Source organism: Mixophyes fleayi, chromosome 8 (genome assembly GCF_038048845.1).
Source record: "Mixophyes fleayi isolate aMixFle1 chromosome 8, aMixFle1.hap1, whole genome shotgun sequence".
Lineage (NCBI taxonomy): Eukaryota > Metazoa > Chordata > Amphibia > Anura > Limnodynastidae > Mixophyes > Mixophyes fleayi.
The window spans coordinates 142,535,279-142,557,596 of NC_134409.1; the positions used below are offsets into that span (position 1 = coordinate 142,535,279).

A 22,318-nucleotide genomic window follows, 5' to 3' on the forward strand; every position below is an offset into this window, starting at 1 on the left:
GTACATATAACATTCCCTGGCACCGCGTTGTGTACATATAACATTCCCTGGCACTGCGTTGTGTACATATAACATTCCCTGGCACTGTATTGTGTACATATAACATTCCCTGGCACTGCGTTGTAAACATATAACATTCCCTGGCACTGCGTTGTGTACATATAACATTCCCTGGCACCGCGTTGTGTACATATAAAATTCCCTGACACTGTATTGTGTACATATAACGTTCCCTGGCACTGTATTGTGTACATATAACATTCCCTGGCACTGCGTTGTGTACATATAACATTCCCTGGCACTGTATTGTGTACATATAACATTCCCTGGCACTGTATTGTGTACATATAACGTTCCCTGGCACTGCGTTGTGTACATATAACATTCCCTGGCACTGTATTGTGTACATATAACATTCCCTGGCACTGTATTGTGTACATATAACATTCCCTGGCACTGTATTGTGTACATATAACATTCCCTGGCACTGTATTGTATACATATAACATTCCCTGGCACTGTATTGTGTACATATAACATTCCCTGGCACTGTATTGTGTACATATAACATTCCCTGGCACTGCGTTGTATACATATAACATTCCCTGGCACTGTATTGTGTACATATAACATTCCCTGGCACTGAGTTGTGTACATATAACATTCCCTGGCACTGCGTTGTGTACATATAACATTCCCTGGCACTGCGTTGTGTACATATAACGTTCCCTGGCACTGCGTTGTGTACATATAACATTCCCTGGCACCGCGTTGTGTACATATAACATTCCCTGGCACTGTATTGTGTACATATAACATTCCCTGGCACCGCGTTGTGTACTTAGACTTACCTTTCTTATCCTTCTTTTCATCCTCTTCACTAGCGCCTAAGAGAGTGAAAATGATTCCAGTCTGAGAGTTTACTCCCACAGCAGTCACCAGCATTCTCCCCGAACCTTCCATCACATGAGTACCTGAATGGGGGCAGAACATGTCACTAAGATACTGTAAGGAAGAGAAGATACTAGGTAACATATATCAGTAAGTGCAGACACAGTGTCAGCAAGTACAGGCATAGTCTGATACATGTCAGTAAGGGCAGGCATGGTGTGATACATGTCAGTAAGGATCGGCACAATGTATTACATGTCAGTAAGGGCAGGCACTGGATGACTGTATAAATGTTGCACAAGAAATGCAGCACTGGATACAGAGAAAATATGTATTTAATGGTGACATAATCCAGATAGTGATATTTTATACATGGCTGATCTTCCAGGTGGTAATCATGTTACCCATGTTGACAAATCCAACACACTTTATTCCTACAAAAAAAATCTGAAATGTGACAATGTGATTGTTTTAGTCACATTGTTGATTTTTTTTGGTACGAATAAAGCATGTTGTATTTTTTACCCCCGATAATATGTACCCCACCAGATCTTCCATAATCACAAATAAAAGCTGTTTCTCATAACCCCGGGAGATAGAGAAAGGTGGAAGGACAGGGGCTGACTTATAACTCCTAACTGTGGTTTTATAAAATAAATGAATAGCATATCTGGATAATGGCAAAATTATTCCAGCTGTCCAGCAAGATATGTCAGATATGTTTTGTAAGATTCTTTTATTATTTATGACTCTGTATGTCAGGGTCACAGAGAAACCTTGAGGTCCTCTTCTCAGATACTGTGATATCTCTTATTATTATATTGTAATGAAACGTTCTCTGGTTTCCTCCATACAATGCTGCTGCATCTATAATAGAGGTCGGGAAACGCACAAGCTGTCTCCGGGCAGACAATGACCTGATTCTGCAGCGTGATAAGTTAGTGGCATTTCTGAAACCTGTCTGCAATGTCTGCAGAGCCCTTACAGCGGCGACCAGCCTGATATTATTATTATTATTATTATTAATGACTAATCGTCCCTGGGCTACTACCTGACAGCAGCATTGGATCTTTATCCACAGCTTTGCGAACTTGGTCAGACTCTCCAGTTAATGAACTTTCATCGATTTTCAGGTCATTTCCTTGAATAAACAGCCCATCGGTGGGAAGAAGGTCACCTGGTAGACACAGAAGAGTAATGAAGGCTGTTTGCTAGTGTGAGTATATGGGTACTTTGATATCTCGAATGATACCAGGATCATGGTACAACACGATTTTATTATGAGGCCAACAGTTCAGAGCTGTACAGCATTAGACCCCAGATCTTAACTTAAATAACGGACAAACATCAACTTAACTATATCTCCCCAATGGTTTAGAACACCGGCCTAGTGGAACATTAACCAGTTGAGTGTCAGTCTGTCTCATGCCCCTAACCCCTCTAAAAACTCTATTCTAATTGAATTTAACTAAGCTAAACCTGACCTCAATAGACATAATGTCCTATGCTGACTACCAACTAACTTAACCAACGTTATAACAATACTAACCTATGTTATACTAACAAACTGACTAATCTATCTATACCAGTGTTTCCCAAACCCAGTCCTCAGGGACCTCCAACAGTACCTGAATTCCCTGTGACAAGGGAAATAATTATACAACCTGTGGATCTTTCAAAATGTGTCAGTTAGTAATGAGTACACCTGTGCTCCAACAAGGAGATATGGAAACCATGCACTGTTAGAGGTCCCTGAGGACACTGATCTATACTATACATGCTTAAACAAATAAACTATCTACACAGTCCGTTATCGCTGTATGAAGAGAGAGTCACATGATCTGTACATGGTCTTACGGGTAAACGTACCGTATTTAACTTGCGCTATGTCACCAACCACAAGTTCAGCCACCGGGATCTGAATGACCTGACCTCCGCGGACCACTGTGAATTTCTGTTCCTGCTCAATGCGGCTCTGGAGGCCTCTGAACTGCTTCTCTTTGCTCCAGTCATTAAAGGCGGTGACAAGTACAACGCAGACGACAGATAAGAGGATAGCGGCACCTTCAATCCAACCCGCTTCTGCTTCTCCCTCATCTTCTGCTCCAGCTGCAGTTCCACCACAACCTGCAACAGGCACAAAATAAGAATATTATTGTCTTCCTCTGGAGCCAGAAAATCCCATTCACGTCACATCTTACAATGCGCTGGGACACACAGACGCACCCGGCCCCCATTGGGCAGCTCTGTATTCTGCATTGATTACTGTAACTCAGATGTGACTTCATGGCATTATAACAGGGCCTGGCTTTATAATAGAGCGATACCCGGCACACTGCATTATAACAGGGCCTGGCTTTATAATAGAGCGATACCCGGCACACTGCATTATAACAGGGCCTGGCTTTATAATAGAGCGATACCCGGCACACTGCATTATAACAGGGCCTGGCTTTATAATAGAGCGATACCCGGCACACTGCATTATAACAGGGCCTGGCTTTATAATAGAGCGATACACTGGACTCCAGGCTGAAAATATTAATGAATCTTGATCTGCATACACACAAATTTCCCTGCTCTGTATTTCCCGGGCATCTCACCCCCCCGGCCAGCTCCGGTATGTTCACACATCTCAGGTACTTCTCTGGATGAGGATAATTGTGTGTGACGCTGTAATTATACACTCTATAAATTACATACAAAAAATTATCAAGGACAATATCATAAAACAAATTCCCAGATTTGAAAACAGGCCGATCCTACTGGTGCAATGCAGATGATGAAATGTATATACTTAATTATTAAGTTTATATTGTAAAACAGGAGATCTGGGGGCGACCGTGACCAAAGTTTGCAGATAAAACTCATCCAGCTGGTGCAATGCAGAGAAAACAGGAGATATAAGGGCCCTCCTTAAACATAGCAGCAAAACATGACAATACATACTGGGCCTGACTCATCACGGAACCCAAAAAGGACATATTGGGCTTGATTCATTAGCGGACGTATCCGCAGATTTTGTGCATATCATGCGCAAAACCACACTGCGCATGCCCAGAACCAGGAGTTCTGGACAAAAACCAGTAAGCAAAGTGTGACAGGAAGGGCCGCCTATTCCACCCTGTCTGTTGCTGCTGGGAACAGGCTGGGCTTACTTTGCCACCGGTCCCTTTCGTTATCCCAAATGCGCCCTTTTCGCGCAGTAGGAAAGGCTTACAAATGCTGCCACCACTGGACTCTTTACCGGCATCCAGTACCGGGTTTCTTCTGGGTAACTGAGGCTGCGAGTGTACACCGTTAATGGTGTACCTGGGCTGGTACACTGACCTCTTACTATGGATCAGGAGTGCTGTGGATGGATCCACCTGGCCTATCACACTGACCAGAGCTGCAGGGTAGCAGACAGAGCGGTGGTACCGGATCAGCTGGGTCCAACCTCAAAAACAGCCGGAGGACGGATTAGATCTAGGGTCTAATCTACAGGTCACAGGAATACAGCAATATTGAAGATTTTCCAAGCAGGTCTTTGAAGCAAGTGATGGTTATTTGCTCTCACACTGGTTGAAGGTACCAGTGATCAGGTCAGATGAAACAAGAAGAACATTTCAGTGTACAAGACAGTGCTTTTTATACTGATTTAGATACAGGCTATTTTTAGAATCAGGATGCAATGTGTTTACACAAACATGGATTTACATGCATTGCAAAGCCAACAATATTTACACTTATCTATGAAATTCTAGAGATGCTGTGATGTCCTGCATCTGGTTTTTCAGATGGAGATAATCTCGGAGTCAGTCTTAATTAAAATTCCTGCCTTCAATGTTGGACCTTCACACATCAAAAGATCTAATTAGCATGGGCGCCTCTTCAGACAGTCCAGAATACACATTCCCAAAGAAAGGTACAAGCCCCAAACAAGCCATTTCCCCACATATCAATACACAAAAGACTTTCTAAACAAAGGCTCATTGTATCAGATATAAGAAATCATACATTCCCTCTAGCAAGGTTAAAACAAACAAGTTTCTTCCCTGGTCTCAGAAATAAGGATTTCCTATATCACAATATACACAATATCAAAAATAAGTGCATTGGCAATTATATAAATAAGCGCCCTGCACTATTTCCTTTAAATAAATTTATACCAGAAGTTATTTATAAGTGATCCAGTCACTCTAAGTACTTGCGAAAATGTGCGCAAGGACCACTTATGTAGCCCTACGTCTTTGGTAGGATAAAGGGTGCACCGGATGAGCTGACACCACTAGGAACTACCCAGAGAAGGCATTTACCTCAGGATACATCTGGTTAATACTCTGCTGAACGCAGCAATTCAATTTAGGTAATACCATACGAAAAAGTTGCACCGGCTCAGAGTCATGCCTGAGTCCACGGCAATATTGGCTCTGTCACTCTCGGCATCTCCTAAACACAGCTGACCTATACACCTGCATACACTTCTCTCATTACAAACCATTATAACAGATTTACTGTTGCACATTTAGAATTGTTGGAAGTTTAAAGTGATTATTGTAAAAGATTATATATAACAGTTAGTAAATTAATTTATTTACCTGCTTTTTTTTCTCTTGAGAGGTATGTTTTATGCATTTTTTTGTTTTAAAATGTCTAAACTGTATTGATTTTTTTGAGCCACATTAATAATGCTTCTCTGTTTTCTATTTTCTTATTTGTTATGTGTCTGTTGAATAGTTTGTCACATGCTTCATTTCATTGATTTTAATTAAAAAAAAATTTGTGGCTTACCTTTGTATCGGTTATCTGTAATTTTTTTAAAAAACATTTTTGGGGGGTCAGATGCAAGTGTATGTCTCTCTTGTTACTCCCCAAAAATAAAAAATAAATAAATGTATTCCCCCCCCCAAAAAACAACATTTAAATACAACACAGACACAAGTGTCCATATAATTTTTAATGACAAAAATGACACACACGTTATTGGTAACCTACATAAAGGGCCTGACATGTTTAATACATAGTACACTCAATCTAATAATTATTACAAAATACACTCAAGCCATCTCAACACTAGGCAAGTCCACGGAACTGATCTATTTTCTAGAGTTCTCTAAAGTCATAGTCCATGCTGCCCTCTGCGTATGATTTCTGTGGTTGAATGCAAGTGTCTGTTAAGTCACTTTTTAAATTGCATAGGCGACCTGCGACCGAATTCATCTTTGTACGTATCTGAAGAACCGTTGCTTGATGAATCCGAAAATATGTTGCTTGCGCTCATGTGCGTATATTACATTATGCAAGTTGCGCTTAGAATGCGTCCGCTAATGAATCAGGCCCATTGTGTGTTTTAAAGAAAACAGACATATATCGGGCATACAGAGGGCACAGAGGTGTGATGAGGAGAGGACAGAGGTGTGATGTGGGGGACAGAGGTGTAAAGAGGGGGGTCAGAGGTGTGATGAGGAAGGGACAGAGGTGTGATGTGGGGGACAGAGGTGTAAAGAGGGGGGTCAGAGGTGTGATGAGGAAGGGACAGAGGTGTGATGATGGGGGACAGAGGTGTAATTAGGGGTACAAAGGGTGTGATGAGGGAAAAAGAGGTGTTATGAGGAGGACAGTGGTGTGATGAGGGGGACAGAGGTGTAATGAGGGCGGACCGAGGTGGTGTAAAGAGGGGAACAGAAGTGTGATGAGGGGGACAGAGGTGTAATTAGGGGGACAGAGGTGTGATGAGGAGGGGACAGAAGTGTGATGATGGGGGACAGAGGTGTAATTAGGGGTACAGAGGTGTGATGAGGGGAAAAGAGGTGTTATGAGGAGGACAGTGGTGTGATGAGGGGGACAGAGGTGTAATGAGGGTGGACCGAGGTGGTGTAAAGAGGGGAAAAGAAGTGTGATGAGGGGGACAGAGGTGTAATTAGTGGGACAGAGGTGTAATGAGGAAGACAGAGGTGTGATGTGGGGGGACAGAGGTGTAAAGAGGGGGACAGAGGTGTGATGATGGAGGACAGAAGTGTGATGAGGGGGTACAGAGGTGTAATGAGGGGGACAGAGGTGTGATGATGGGGACAGAGGTGTAATTAGGGGGACAGAGGTGTAATGAGGGGGACAGAGGTGTGATGAGGGGGACAGAGGTGTGATGATAGGGACAGAGGTGTAATTAGAGGGTGTCGTGAACAGAGAGAACTTACAGTTATTTATAAGGGTTAACCCATCACATAATTGTGGGGAATAAGGCCTAAATCATAACTACAGTGTAAATATGGTATATAAAATGAATCCATTGATAAGTTGAGCTAGTAAAGTGTAACATGTGAAGCCAGAGAGTCTGTGTATGTGTATGTGTATGTGTATGTGTGTGTGTGTGTATTCGGTGGCTCTGCACATCCGAGTGTTAGAAGATAGCAGTCTCATTTGTAGCAGCTTCAAAGGCCCCTGCAGTGAGATATATCCTTGCCTGGGATAGAGTTTTAACACCTGAATAGCCTTTTAGGAACCGCTCAGCATGGTGTCTGACCATGTGCTGACTTGGCTATAGTATATAGACAAGAATAATTCAGTTTTACAATATGCCACTTAAAATCAATAAAAGTAGTGATCAACCACAAATTTCTTAATAGCATGATGAAGGGCAGCTCATATGTCAAATTTTAGAATTCTGCCACACAGAGAAGTTGAGGAAATGAATATAAGCTCTACTAATACACTGTATCTAGTCCTGTTTGGTATCAAAAGATGGACAAATTCACAGGGGATTTATTAATAATAAAAATGGGTCTGGGTGACGCTCCACAGAAAAGTTAGGTCACATAGTAGAATTGGGTAGTAAATCAGACAACATGCAAATGGTGATTGAAAAAAGTATCACAGACCACAACTCCCGGGAGGTGAGAAAGGTGTAAAAGTGTCTTTAAAAAGCTGAGACCAGTTACAACAAATTGTAAGTCTTTTGGGAAAATCAATCCACATTGATAAGCTGTCCATCTTCCTAGCCAATTTCCCATGGCACAGATTATACAACTCATGTAAGTTATATTCTTAATGTAACCCCTTTTATTTTAAACTGCTTTGCTTGTGTATGTTATGTCAATTTTTTATTAATTATTTTTTTTACATATATTTGTAACCCGTGTACTTTTGTATATTAAATCTAAAATTTAGTAAGTGGCGTCCTTGATACTCTATTGAATCGATTAGCCTGTTAAGAAGAATATAGCTCGACCAAGTTAACCCTTTGAATGCCGGCGTGTGATTTGTTGATACATTTGACTAACAAGCCTAGTGTGTGCTTACATTTACATTTGTGTAATAGTCTGGAGGTGTGAAGAGTTAACCCTTTGTTTGCTGGTGTGGGGCTTGCTAGCCTGTGGGTAGCCAGAAGCCTTGTGGGCCAGTGTGGGACAGTATATTGGGGTCTTATTGTCCGTATTCAATAGGTGGTGGTAAAACCTGAAGTGGGTGGGGGGTGTGAGAGCGCGGTGTGGGGGCGATTCAGTAGGTCTATAACCTGTGTGATAGGTAGAGATAGACAGCGGGCTGGAATCTTGTGACCTCATACAGCAAACCCAAAATCACGGCAGCTGGGAGCGTGTTTGTGACAGGAGGACAGAGGTATAATGAGGGGGACAGAGGTGTGATGATGGGGACATACATATATATATATATATATATATATATATATATATCCATACACACATGTGCACAGTCCAAGCTAACTCATTTTTTTGGAAAAATTTGGAAACCCCCCTCTTAAGTTCCTGCATTTGACCCTGCTCACTCAGGCATGGCGCCCCAACCCTGCTGCTTTTTACCTTAGTAGGCAGGAGATGGGGGCGACATCCTCAGTGGAAGTGTTACATAGCCCAGTGTAACACTGACATGGAGGAGCAACTTTCTGCCTCTCTTCCATATCATCAGTCCCGACTCTTTCTAGGGGCATTAACACACTGTATGAGTGACATTATGTCACTTATTTAGTGTTCTAGGCAACTGCATAGGTTCCCTAACAGTAGCACTGGCCCTGCCCAGGTGGTTTCCCCCAATCAGGTGTGTGTCTCCCATACTCACAGTGTCCACGAGTTGGATGGGGTCTCCTGATAGATACTGCTGCCCTGAGGGCCAGGAGCCAGGTGAGACTTCATTTACGCACTCACTATCATATTCATATTCTACATATTGTTACTTCAACTATCAAGTTATTTCTGTTCTTTTACAATTGTATTTATTACTATTTACTACTACTACTACTACTACTACTACAATCCTGCTCCTTTATTCATACATAATTTCCAGTTCCTGCAGTATCACCACAGATCTAGGAAGTACAAAGCCAAGTGAATGTGCCCATTAATCTACGGCTGGAACATTATTCTACAAGTTTGTTACCAGTATGGAACCTCCAAGATAAACACTTCCATTCTGTCAGGTACGGTCATTGTTAGAAACAAGGTAAGAAAAGTGCTCAATAACTATCCTCAAACGTCTCCCGTTCCTCTCTCATCTCTTTCACAAGAGTTCAACTAATTTTACCCCAATGAAAACACAGAGATTAACAAGGGAAAAAGTGATCTCTCTCACATTAATCCTCACATCATAATCGGCCGCAGCCAATAAATTCAATGGTTGTTAAATCAGCATTAGCTATGTACATGTTATGTGTGTAACAGTTCTCTCCAAAGCCAGATTCCACAAATTTGTATAGAAACCTTTTATGTGATAGAGATTGATCCCCACTGACACTCACCATCCTCACTTCTCTGTACATTCACCTGCTGCAACTGTCAAACCTTCAACTAATAGAAAAACACAATTAAATAAATCCCCAGACTGTGAATGCTGAAAAACATCTCAGGGGGATAATTCAGGTGAATAATAACAGATGATTGGAAACAGCTGCTCCAAAACTCGTAATAGAGGTGGCTGGATCTGGGACATAACGGATGGAATGTGAGCAGGCCAGGTATTCAGTCTTCAGTCATCCGCTCTGGGGATTGGTGTGGCCGGGAAGGTGACGTGCAGGGGTCCAGGCACATTCACCACCATTGCACGGGGAACATACACAGTGGCAAGAAACCTTATTGCCTCGTACAGTGAAACAATATAATAATTATATTTCTGGTTTTATAAAAGTCAATGATTTGCATAAAAAGTCCTTCAAATACCTGAAGTTTCACTAAAATTGTCAGATTGTAATTGGGTCCTAACCAAAAACAGTAATCTAAAATGTCAGGGGGTGCCCCTTAACAGCACATACAACATTACACCCTAAAAAAAATAGTGAGACAGGAATTCAGTGTAATGAATCCTATGTGAAATTAGTTCCTGTGAGGGACCAATGACCACATGAGAAATCCCGGAGAGACCAGTATGTTGCTCCCACTGGTGTGGGCATATTGTGACACCATATATACTAATCTAGTGGTAGCCTCCTCTGGCACTCAGTGCACAAGGAACAAATCAGGACATTACTGGGTGGTCTCACCAGCTAATCTATTGACTGAACAGTTCTTATTATGTGATCTGATGCGGTACTGGACAGAAATCAAGTTACCTGCTACAATACCATAGACAGAGTCACCAGCCCAACAGGAAGGAGTTCATGGAAATCTAACGCTGCTCTTTAGGAAGTCCCATGATGTCAGGATAGAAATGATGCTTTTCACGAAAACTTCTCATTGTGAAGTAGTAATTCTAATAGGATCTTACACCAAAACATGGAGATAATTTGCACTTGTTTTAATATGCAGGAGAGGCAGCAATTAAAAAGATTAAAGTCTTTATTCAGAGCCAGATTGCAGAAGAAATGGCAAATGCACAAACAGAAATAACGCAATTATGGTAATTACAGGGAAACGGAGGTGCTCAACCAATCACGATGCTGGAATGGCTGACACACCCTCTCCACACAGCTGATTCTTCTAAAAAAACATTTCAATACAGTATTTAAAACAAATGAATTAAGTATCTGGTATTTTGAGCTAATTGACCGACTTAGCTTTGGCAAAACAGCAGAGGTGCAGGGCGATATCCTCTTAGGTGTCTATATTCTACATTTACACCAATGCACCTAGGTTTGTAGAACAAGATGGCGGCATTTGCAGAAGAGCAATGTTTGCATTAGGTTGGACGGAGTATGGCCGTGGAGCAGCACAAAATCATGAGAATATTCAATTCAGATAAAGGAGTGGGGAGAGCAGATTTCTAGGAGTATTACTTGTGATGTAAAAGGGCAAAGCCTTCTCCGATGAAACACTGGTTTCCTGAACTAGCTCAGAGTTGGTGGAGATCAGGTCCTTTTTCTGTACTTTTAATGGGACCCTATTGGCACCAACATGACTCTCTTTGGTGGAGAATCAGTTCTCTAAGCTTCATATGCCACCTGTAATACAGACAGTCCTGGTGTCCCCTCACTCGCAGCATACATGTAATACAGACAGTCCCGGTGTCCTCTCACTCTCAGGACACATGTAATACAGACAGTCCCAGTGTCCCCTCACTCTCAGGACACATGTAATACAGACAGTCCCGGTGTCCCCTCACTCTCAGCATACATGTAATACAGACAGTCCCAGTGTCCCCTCACTCTCAGGACACATGTAATACAGACAGTCCCGGTGTCCCCTCACTCTCAGCATACATGTAATACAGACAGTCCCAGTGTCCCCTCACTCTCAGGACACATGTAATACAGACAGTCCTGGTGTCCCCTCACTCTCAGGAACAATGTAATACAGACAGTCCCGGTGTCCTCTCACTCTCAGGACACATGTAATACAGACAGTCCCTGTGTCCCCTCACTCTCAGGACACATGTAATACAGACAGTCCCGGTGTCCCCTCACTCTCAGCATACATGTAATACAGACAGTCCCGGTGTCCCCTCACTCTCAGGATACATGTAATACAGACAGTCCTGGTGTCCCCTCACTCTCAGCACACATGTAATACAGACAGTCCCTGTGTCCACTCACTCTCAGGACACATGTAATACAGACAGTCCCGGTGTCCTCTCACTCTCAGGACACATGTAATACAGACAATCCCGATGTCCCCTCACTCTCAGCATACATGTAATACAGACAGTCCCGGTGTCCCCTCACTCTCAGGATACATGTAATACAGACAGTCCCGGTGTCCCCTCACTCTCAGCATACATGTAATACAGACAGTCCCAGTGTCCTCTCACTCTCAGGACACATGTAATACAGACAGTCCCTGTGTCCCCTCACTCTCAGGACACATGTAATACAGACAGTCCCTGTGTCCCCTCACTCTCAGGACACATGTAATATAGACAGTCCCGGTGTCCCCTCACTCTCAGGACACATGTAATACAGACAGTCCCGGTGTCCCCTCACTCTCAGGACACATGTAATACAGACAGTCCTGGTGTCCCCTCACTCTCAGGACACATGTAATACAGACAGTCCCAGTGTCCTCTCACTCTCAGGACACATGTAATACAGACAGTCCCGGTGTCTCCTCACTCTCAGGACACATGTAATACAGACAGTCCCGGTGTCCTCTCACTCTCAGGACACATGTAATACAGACAATCCCGATGTCCCCTCACTCTCAGGACACATGTAATACAGACAGTCCCGGTGTCCTCTCACTCTCATGATACATGTAATACAGACAGTCCCGGTGTCCTCTCACTCTCAGGACACATGTAATACAGACAGTGCCGGTGTCCTCTCACTCTCAGGACACATGTAATACAGACAGTGCCGGTGTCCCCTCACTCTCAGGATACATGTAATACAGACAGTCCCGGTGTCCCCTCACTCTCAGGACACATGTAATACAGACAGTCCCGGTGTCCCCTCACTCTCAGGACACATGTAATACAGACAGTCCCGGTGTCCTCTCACTCTCAGGACACATGTAATACAGACAGTCCCGGTGTCCTCTCACTCTCAGGACACATGTAATACAGACAGTCCCGGTGTCCTCTCACTCTCAGGACACATGTAACTGGACTTTGATGTGATGACTCCACCATGAGCATCTTCTTGGGAGACTCACCAATCTGCAAATGTAGGGGCAGGAAATAAGTGGCACCTTGATATGGGTTCAGAGACAAATAGCTGCAGCTGCATGCAGATATTAACCTTCATCAGAGCAAGTGTCTGATTGGTTGCTGGCGTTTAGCACAAATTCTGCCACTAAAAACAATGTTAGTAAATTAGCTCTCATCTTTCATTGTCTCATATACTCATTCCAGATCCAACTCAATCCTAACGTATTATCCAGTATATATATTACTTCACATACCCCTCAGCATCTAGGATGCCTCATACTAGGGGCAGAACACTACATCATTAGACCCCATACCACAGGCAGAACACTACATCACCAGGCCATATACCTGGGGCAGAACACTACATCACCACGCCATATACCTGGGGCAGAACACTACATCACCACGCCATATAGCTGGGGCAGAACACTACATCACCACGACATATACCAGGGGCAAAACACTACATCAAAGGCCATATACCAGGGCAGAACACTATATCACCAGGCCATATACCAGGGCAGAACACTACATCACCAGGCCATATACCTGGGGCAGAACACTACATCACCACGCCATATACCTGGGGCAGAACACTACATCACCACGCCATATAGCTGGGGCAGAACACTACATCACCACGCCATATAGCTGGGGCAGAACACTACATCACCACGCCATATACCAGGGGTAGAACACTACATCACCAGGCCATATACCTGGGGCAGAACACTACATCACCACGCCATATACCAGGGGCAGAACACTACATCACCAGGCCATATACCAGGGGCAGAACACTACATCACCACGCCATATACCTGGGGCAGAACACTACATCACCACGCCATATAGCTGGGGCAGAACACTACATCACCACGACATATACCAGGGGCAAAACACTACATCAAAGGCCATATACCAGGGCAGAACACTATATCACCAGGCCATATACCAGGGCAGAACACTACATCACCAGGCCATATACCTGGGGCAGAACACTACATCACCAGGCCATATACCTGGGGCAGAACACTACATCACCAAGCCATATACCAGGGGCAAAACACTACATCACCAGGCCATATACATGGGGCAGAACAACACATCACTAGGCCATATACATGGGGCAGAACATCACATCACCAGGCCATATACCAGGGGCAGAACATCACATCACCAGGCCATATTCCAGTGGCAGAACACTACATCACCAGGCCATATACCAGGGGTAGAACACTACATCACAAGGGCATATACTAGGGGCAGAAGACTACATCACCAGGCCATATACCAGGGGCAGAACACTACATCACCAGGCCATATACCTGGGGCAGAACACTACATCACCAGGCCATATACCAGGGGCAGAACACTACATCACAAGGGCATATACCAGGGGTAGAACACTATATCACCAGGCCATATACCAGGGCAGAACACTACATCATCAGGCCATATACCAGGAGCAGAACACTACATCACCAGGCCATATACCAGGGGCAGAACACTACATCACCAGGCCATATACCAGGGCAGAACATCACATCACCAGGCCATATACCTGGGGCAGAACACTACATCACCAGGCCATCTACCAGGGCAGAACACTACATCATCAGGCCATATACCAGGGCAGAACACCACATCACCAGGCCATATACCAGGGCAGAACACTACATCACCAGGCCATATACCTGGGGCAGAACACTACATCACCAGGATATATACCAGGGCAGAACACTACATCACCAGGTTATATACCAGGGCAGAACACTACATCACCAGGCCATATACCAGGGGCAAAACACTACATCACCAGGCCATATACCTGGGGCAGAACACTACATCACCAGGCCATATACCAGGGCAGAACATCACATCACCAGGCCATATACCTGGGGCAGAACACTGCATCACCAGGCCATCTACCAGGGCAGAACACTACATCATCAGGCCATATACCTGGGGCAGAACACTACATCACCAGGACATATACCAGGGCAGAACACTACATCACCAGGCCATATACCTGGGGCAGAACACTACATCACCAGGTTATATACCAGGGCAGAACACTACATCACCAGGCCATATACCTGGGGCAGAACACTACATCACCAGGACATATACCAGGGCAGAACACTACATCACCAGGTTATATACCAGGGCAGAACACCACATCACCAGGCCATATACCAGGGCAGAACACTACATCACCAGGCCATATACCAGGGCAGAACACTACATCACCAGGCCATATACCTGGGGCAGAACACTACATCACCAGGACATATACCAGGGCAGAACACTACATCACCGGGCCATATACCTGGGGCAGAACACTAAATCACCAGGCCATATACCAGGGGCAAAACACTACATCACCAGGCCATATACCAGGGGCAGAACACTACATCACCAGGCCATATACCAGGGGCAAAACACTACATCACCAGGCCATATACCAGGGCAGAACACTACATCACCAGGCCATATACCAGGGCAGAACACTACATCACCAGGTTATATACCTGGGGCAGAACACTACATCACCAGGACATATACCAGGGCAGAACACTACATCACCAGGTTATATACCAGGGCAGAACACTACATCACCAGGCCATCTACCAGGGCAGAACACTACATCATCAGGCCATATACCTGGGGCAGAACACCACATCACCAGGACATATACCAGGGCAGAACACTACATCACCGGGCCATATACCTGGGGCAGAACACTAAATCACCAGGCCATATACCAAGGGCAAAACACTACATCACCAGGCCATATACCAGGGGCAGAACACTACATCACCAGGCCATATACCAGGGGCAGAACACTACATCACCAGGCCATATACCAGGGCAGAACACTAAATCACCAGGCCATATACCAGGGGCAAAACACTACATCACCAGGCCATATACCTGGGGCAAAACACTACATCACCACGCCATATACCTGGGGCAGAACACTACATCACCAGGCCATATACCTGGGGCAGAACATCACATCACCAGGCCATATACCTGGGGCAGAACACTACATCACCAGGCCATATACCAGGGCAGAACATCACATCACCAGGCCATATACCAGGGCAGAACATCACATCACCAGGCCATATACCTGGGGCAGAACACTACATCACCAGGCCATATACCAGGGCAGAACACTACATCATCAGGCCGAATACCAGGGCAGAACACCACATCACCAGGCCATATACCTGGGGCAGAACACTACATCACCAGGTTATATACCAGGGCAGAACACCACATCACCAGGCCATATACCTGGGGCAGAACACTACATCACCAGGCCATATACCTGGGGCAGAACACTACATCACCAGGCCATATACCAGGGCAGAACATCACATCACCAGGCCATATACCTGGGGCAGAACACTACATCACCAGGCCATATACCAGGGCAGAACACTACATCATCAGGCCGAATACCAGGGCAGAACACCACATCACCAGGCCATATACCTGGGGCAGAACACTACACCATCAGGCCATATACCAGGGCAGAACATCACATCACCAGGTTATATACCAGGGCAGAACACTACATCACCAGGCCACATAACATTCAAAAGTAGATTGTGTGACTAAAACTCCACATTTCGCCCAGTTCAAATATTGGCGTATTCTGTTCATTACTACAGGAGGAATATTACATGAGGCGGAATAAAGATGCATATTAACCTTCCATCCTAGCACAAGCCACAATATATTTCTAATAGCCATTACAACAAACCCTACGGTATATTAGAGCAGACACCACAACTATATCCCATATGAGCAGATACCATAACGTTACTCTAATAACTGATGATGAAATACATTTTTCTCAGTGATGATCGCATGTCCTTTGTTCAGTGTGTAGTTTTTATTACACCTATGTAAGATGACCTCCTAGGCATCTGACCTCTTACGGTGAACCAATCACCTACACACTGGAGGCAGCCATTTTATTGGTTATACAGTTATTTTATGGAACCAGAACCTCAGGAACATAAGTGAGGTCTCATGAATGCCTCGCTGATATAACTGACCCACAAAATGCCTCAGCATTGGGGATTTCGGTAGACATAGGATCTCAGATTTAGGGGTAAATGTATCAAGCTGAGAGTTTTCCGGCAGGTTTAAAATGTTAAATCTGTTGCCTTATCTGTGTGGAGTTTGTATGTTCTCCCCGTGTTTGTGTGGGTTTCCACCGGGTGCTCCAGTTTCCTCCCACACTCCAAAAACATACTAGTAGGTTAGTTGGCTGCTACCAAAATTGACCCTAGTCTGTCTCTCTGTCTGTCTGTCTGTCTATGTGTCTGTGTGTTAGGGAATTTAGACTGTAAGCTCCAATGGGGCAGGGACTGATGTAAGTGAGTTCTCTGTACAGAGCTGGGGAATCAGTGGCGCTATATAAATAAATGGTGATGATGATGATGATGATGTTATAGGCAACATCTCCACTTTTGAAACCCGCCAGAAAACTCTCAGCTTGATACAATTACCCCGTAGATTTCATGAACTAGGGTTGGTGCTATTTTACTATACCCCCCCCCCCCTCCCCATTCCTCCACACATCACGTCACGGGAGACATGACTACATATTTATTTTATTACTTTATTTTTTTGCTCAATCTCCCATCTCATCACAGGGATTGGGTAGATACCCCTGGTCACCATAGGACACTCCAAAACATCCAAAACAACCCCTCTGTTATATAATCTAATTGCTATTAGACAATAACTGTATTTCCAACCTACCTTCAGTATTTCCTCCAGGCGGTCGATAAAATGACAGCCCTAGTGATATAATGGCTGCGATTTCCAAGATAATCAGTGTTACATCTTGTAGCGCTTCCCATACTAGTTGCAAGAAAGTTTTTGGCGTTTTTGGAGGTATAAAGTTTTTTCCAAATACTTGTCGCCTCTTCTCTAGATCTACTAATGTGCCCGGCAATCCTGCAGAAAGAGGGATACAAAAATATTAGAACTCACCTCTGGAACATTCACATTATATGTATTAATTTCAGTACAAATAGCAATGCTTAAATGTCAAGTCCACATAACAATGATCTTAAAATTAGAGATCTTCACTGACCCCCTGTGTTTTGGTTTTGGATTTGGATTAAATTTGTGTTTTGGCTTTGGGTTTGGCAAAACTGCCCTTGTGTGTTTTGGTTTTGGTTTTAGATCCCTATTCACTATTTTCTAAAATCACATAATTTGGCTCTTTTTTTGTTCCTACATTATTATTAACCTCAATAACATTTATTTCCAGTCATTTCCTGTCAATTTTTGTCAAGTGACAAGAACACTGCTACCCCTCCTGTTTCTGTATGAGCAACGGCACTGAGCAATGTCACTGGAGACTGGAGAGTGACAAGAACACTGCTGCCCATGTTTCTATGTGAGCAATGTCACTGGAGACTGGAGAGTGACAAGAACACTGCTACCCATGTTTCTATGTGAGCAATGGCACTGAGCAATGGCACTGGAGACTGGAGAGTGACAAGAACACTGCTACCCATGTTTCTTTGTGAGCAATGGCACTGGAGACTGGAGAGGGACAAGAACACTGCTGCCCATGTTTCTATGTGAGCAATGTCACTGGAGACTGGAGAGTGACAAGAACACTGCTGCCCATGTTTCTGTGTGAGCAATGGCGCTGGATCTCCTGGGGACGGAGGTACTTATGGAATCCAAAACTCGCGAGATCAGACAACACAACAATGACGTTTTGCCTCGATTCAGATCCAAGGACGCGCAAAAGTACCAAGCCAGCTCGCGAGCCTACCCGGATCCCCTAAGTTCGGGTGGGCTCGGTTTTCAGAAAACCAAGCCCGAGCATCTCTAATTAAAATCATGAGTACTTACTAGCAAAACTCCTGATACAATATAAATCTTCTGTCTGAACGCAACTGATTAAGATGCAGAAACACACTATTAGTGCCATATGACCTATAGGTTCTTAAGGACCCACACTTGTTAGCAACCATGGACACTATCAGTCCTGATCCAGTTGTATAGCACAATGGCTTAGTGGTTAGCATTTCTGCCTTACAACGTTGGGGTCATGAGTTCAATTCCCAACCATGGCCTTATCTGTGTGGAGTCTATTATGTTCTCCCCGTGTTTGTGTTTGTTTCCTACTGCACTCCAAAAACAGACTGATAGGTTAATTGGATGCTATCAAATTGTCACTGGTTTGCGTGTGTTAGGGAATTTAGACTGTAAGCTCCAATAGGACAGGGACTGATGTGAGTTCTCTGTACAGCGCTGCGGAATTAGTGACGCTATAAATAGCTGCTGATGATGAATAACAGTATGCTTCTGTATTTTAAGTATGTGATTTCAGGCAGAAGACTTATTTAAGTATCAAAAGTTATCACTGTAAGTTGTAGTAACTGTCATAATGATTTTAATTTGGCACTCAAAACACATGATAACCCCTTCATACTTGGCCAGACCAGAAGACAAAGTTTCCTATTTGTTGCACAAGCTAATTATACTTGAATAACTTTATTTTCTTACCTCACACAAATTAATTTTATATTCCTTTTCAAGATAAATAGGACTTTAATTGGCAAGATGTACAAAATGTCACAGATCAGCATTATGCCAATTACATCATGCCAGGGTGTGCCAATATGTAAACATTGTGGCCGTGATTTATCTTCGTACACAACCTGCGAGCAACTTGCGTTTAAAAAACCAGGATGGAGCGTAGTTCTGACCAAATTTAAATATTATTATTAAATTTTATTTATAGGGCGCCACTAGGTGTCCGCGGCGCCGTACAGGGACAGACAAGATTACAATACGAGGTGAGACAGCACAGAATAGTAAACAATAATCACAGTAACTCGGTGAGCTCAAGGCACAGCTAGAGGGGAGGGAAGAGGGGAAGGTCAGCCAGCAACGGCACTTAGGAGGGAGGGCACAGATGAGAGGGAGACCCCCAGGGGGAAGAGAAGGGAGCGAGAGGGGACGCGGGAAGAGGGTCCTCGAGGAGGAAGGCAGGGTAGCTGGCGAGCAGCGTTAAAGTGGTGAAGACAGGAGGAGAGAAAGCCCTGCTCAAAGGAGCGTAAAATCTAAGGAGAGGGGTGGACTGACAGAGAACACAGGGGAGAGACGGAGGATAGGGATAGGGGAAGGGGAATGGAGGGGAAGAGTCAGAAGAAAAGGTAGGAAGTTAAGTGGGAGACTGGAAGGCTTTAAGTAAAAGGTGGGTTTTTAAACACCGTTTGAAACTGGACAGATTGGGGGAAGTTCTGATGGAGCGGGGGAGCTGGTTCTAGTGGAGGGGGGCAGCGCGGGAGAAGTCTTGGATACGCGCGTGGGAGGAAGTGATCAGGGGGGAAGAGAGGCGACGGTCATTGGCTGATCGGAGAGGGCGGGATGGAGCATGAATAGAGAGGAGGGAGGAGATGTAGGGTGCAGTGGAGTTGGCGAGGGCCTTGTATGTGAGAGTGAAGAGCTTGAATAGGATTCTGTAGGGTAGGGGGAGCCAGTGAAGGGATTGGTAGAGGGGGGAGACAGAAGAGGAGCGGCGAGAGAGGAAAATAAGCCTAGCGGAAGCATTAAGTACAGGTCGTAGGGGAGCGAGGTGAGAGTGGGGGAGACCAGTAAGGAGGAGATTGCAGTAGTCCAAGCGGGAGATGATCAGAGAGTGAATAAGACATTTAGTGGCATCTTGGGAGAGGAAGGGTCGGATGCGTGCGATGTTACGCAGCTGGAAGCGGCAGGATTTAGCAAGAGAGAGAATGTGAGGGCCAAAGGAGAGAGAGGAGTCGAGGATGACCCCGAGGCAGCGAAGTTGGGGGACAGGGGAGATAGAGGAGTTGTCGACAGTGATGGAGAGGTCAGAAGAGGGTGAGGTGCGAGGGGAAGGGAAGACTATGAGTTCAGTTTTGGCGAGGTTAAGCTTAAGGAATCAAGAGGACATCCAGGAGGAGATGGCAGAGAGGCAGGCGGACACCCTAGAGAGGAGGGAGGGAGAGGGATCAGGAGAGGAGAGGTAAAGTTGGGTGTCGTCAGCGTAGAGATGATAGTTGAGGCCGTAGGAGCTGATGAGTTCACCTAGGTAGGAGGTGTATAGAGAGAAGAATAAGGGTCCCAAAACAGAGCCCTGAGGGACCCCAACTGGAAGGGTGGACGGGGGGGAGAGAGACCCAGAGGTGGTGACGGAGGAGGAACGGTCAGCAAGGTAAGAGGGGAACCAGGACAGGACTGGGCCAGAGAGGCCAAAGGACTGGAGGGTGTGGAGGAGGAGGGGGTGGTCGACGGTGTCGAAGGCTGCAGAGAGATCAAGGAGGATGAGAAGGGAGAAGTGGCCCCTGGCTTTAGCAGAGAGCAGATCATTGGTGACTTTAGCCAGGGCAGTTTCAGTGGAGTGAAGGGGGCGGAAACCAGACTGGAGAGGATCAAGGAGGGAGTGATCAGAAAGGTAGGAGGAGAGACGGTTACAGACGAGCCTCTCGAGAATTTTGGAGGCAAAGGGGAGAAGAGATATGGGCCGATAGTTAGAGGGAGAAGTGGGGTCAAGATTAGGTTTTTTAAGGATGGGGGAAACGAGAGCATGTTTGAAGGCGGAAGGGAAGATGCCGGAGGAGAGGGAGAGATTAAAGAGGTGAGCGAGGTGGGAGCAGGTAGTGGGGGAAAGGGAGCGAAGAAGGTGGGAGGGGATGGGATCCAGGGGACAGGTAGAGGGGGGGAGGATGAAATGAGAGAGTGGACTTCCTCACCCGTGGTAGGGCGGAAGGAGTGGAGGGGAGGGTGGCTAGGGAGGGAGGACGGAAGAGTGGGGGGGGTGGACAAGGGAGTGGAGGAGGAGATTTCAATACAATAAACATTTCCATTTGAATCTGATGTAAGTATACTCTGGCCATACGTTTTTTGCCAGATGTAGATAGACAGAACACACATGCATATGTGCAACATAAAATCCCAAATCAGGCAAAAAAAAAAAATCTTTTATAAAACAAACTCTTAATGTTTTAATCATTAATAAAAAATTTTGTAAAATATATATATTTTTTTGTATATTAAATACATAAATCAAGATGTTCTTAATGCGTACTGCACATACAATGTATACCTGGCATGAAAGTCATTGCTATCAGTCGCTACTTACACCTGTCCTGTAACTGGAGCAAATGATACGTCTGTAACACACTCAGGACATGAATCAGCCGCATCTGCGTTGGCACGCTCTTACTGTACCCGGGTTCTGTTTATCCGCCCCTTCCCTCTCCCCTTCCGCCTTCAGGTTGTAGACAGTTGTAATATCAGTTACATCCTGACATCAGGTTCATTTCTGACCATGCGCAGAGGTACTTAATGTAAGATACAGCATGCAAAGGGGCTTACATGTAACTCTATGGTGGGTGAACGG

At 44.9% G+C, this 22,318-nt stretch overlaps 1 protein-coding gene across 27 annotated transcripts in view; it reads right to left on the reverse strand.

Moving 5' to 3' along the window:
* The window catches only part of ATP2B2 (ATPase plasma membrane Ca2+ transporting 2), a 266,349-nt gene that overhangs the window by 76,104 nt on the left and 167,927 nt on the right, over window positions 1–22,318 (reverse strand). For all 27 annotated transcript variants that reach the window (XM_075183938.1, XM_075183934.1, XM_075183930.1 and 24 more), the window contains 4 exons: window positions 17,686–17,883; window positions 2,761–3,018; window positions 1,943–2,068; window positions 852–974 (listed from right to left, as the gene is read on the reverse strand). In XM_075183938.1, coding sequence (XP_075040039.1) covers window positions 852–974; window positions 1,943–2,068; window positions 2,761–3,018; window positions 17,686–17,883 — 705 coding nt within the window. The remainder of the gene's footprint in view (window positions 1–851; window positions 975–1,942; window positions 2,069–2,760; window positions 3,019–17,685; window positions 17,884–22,318) is intronic.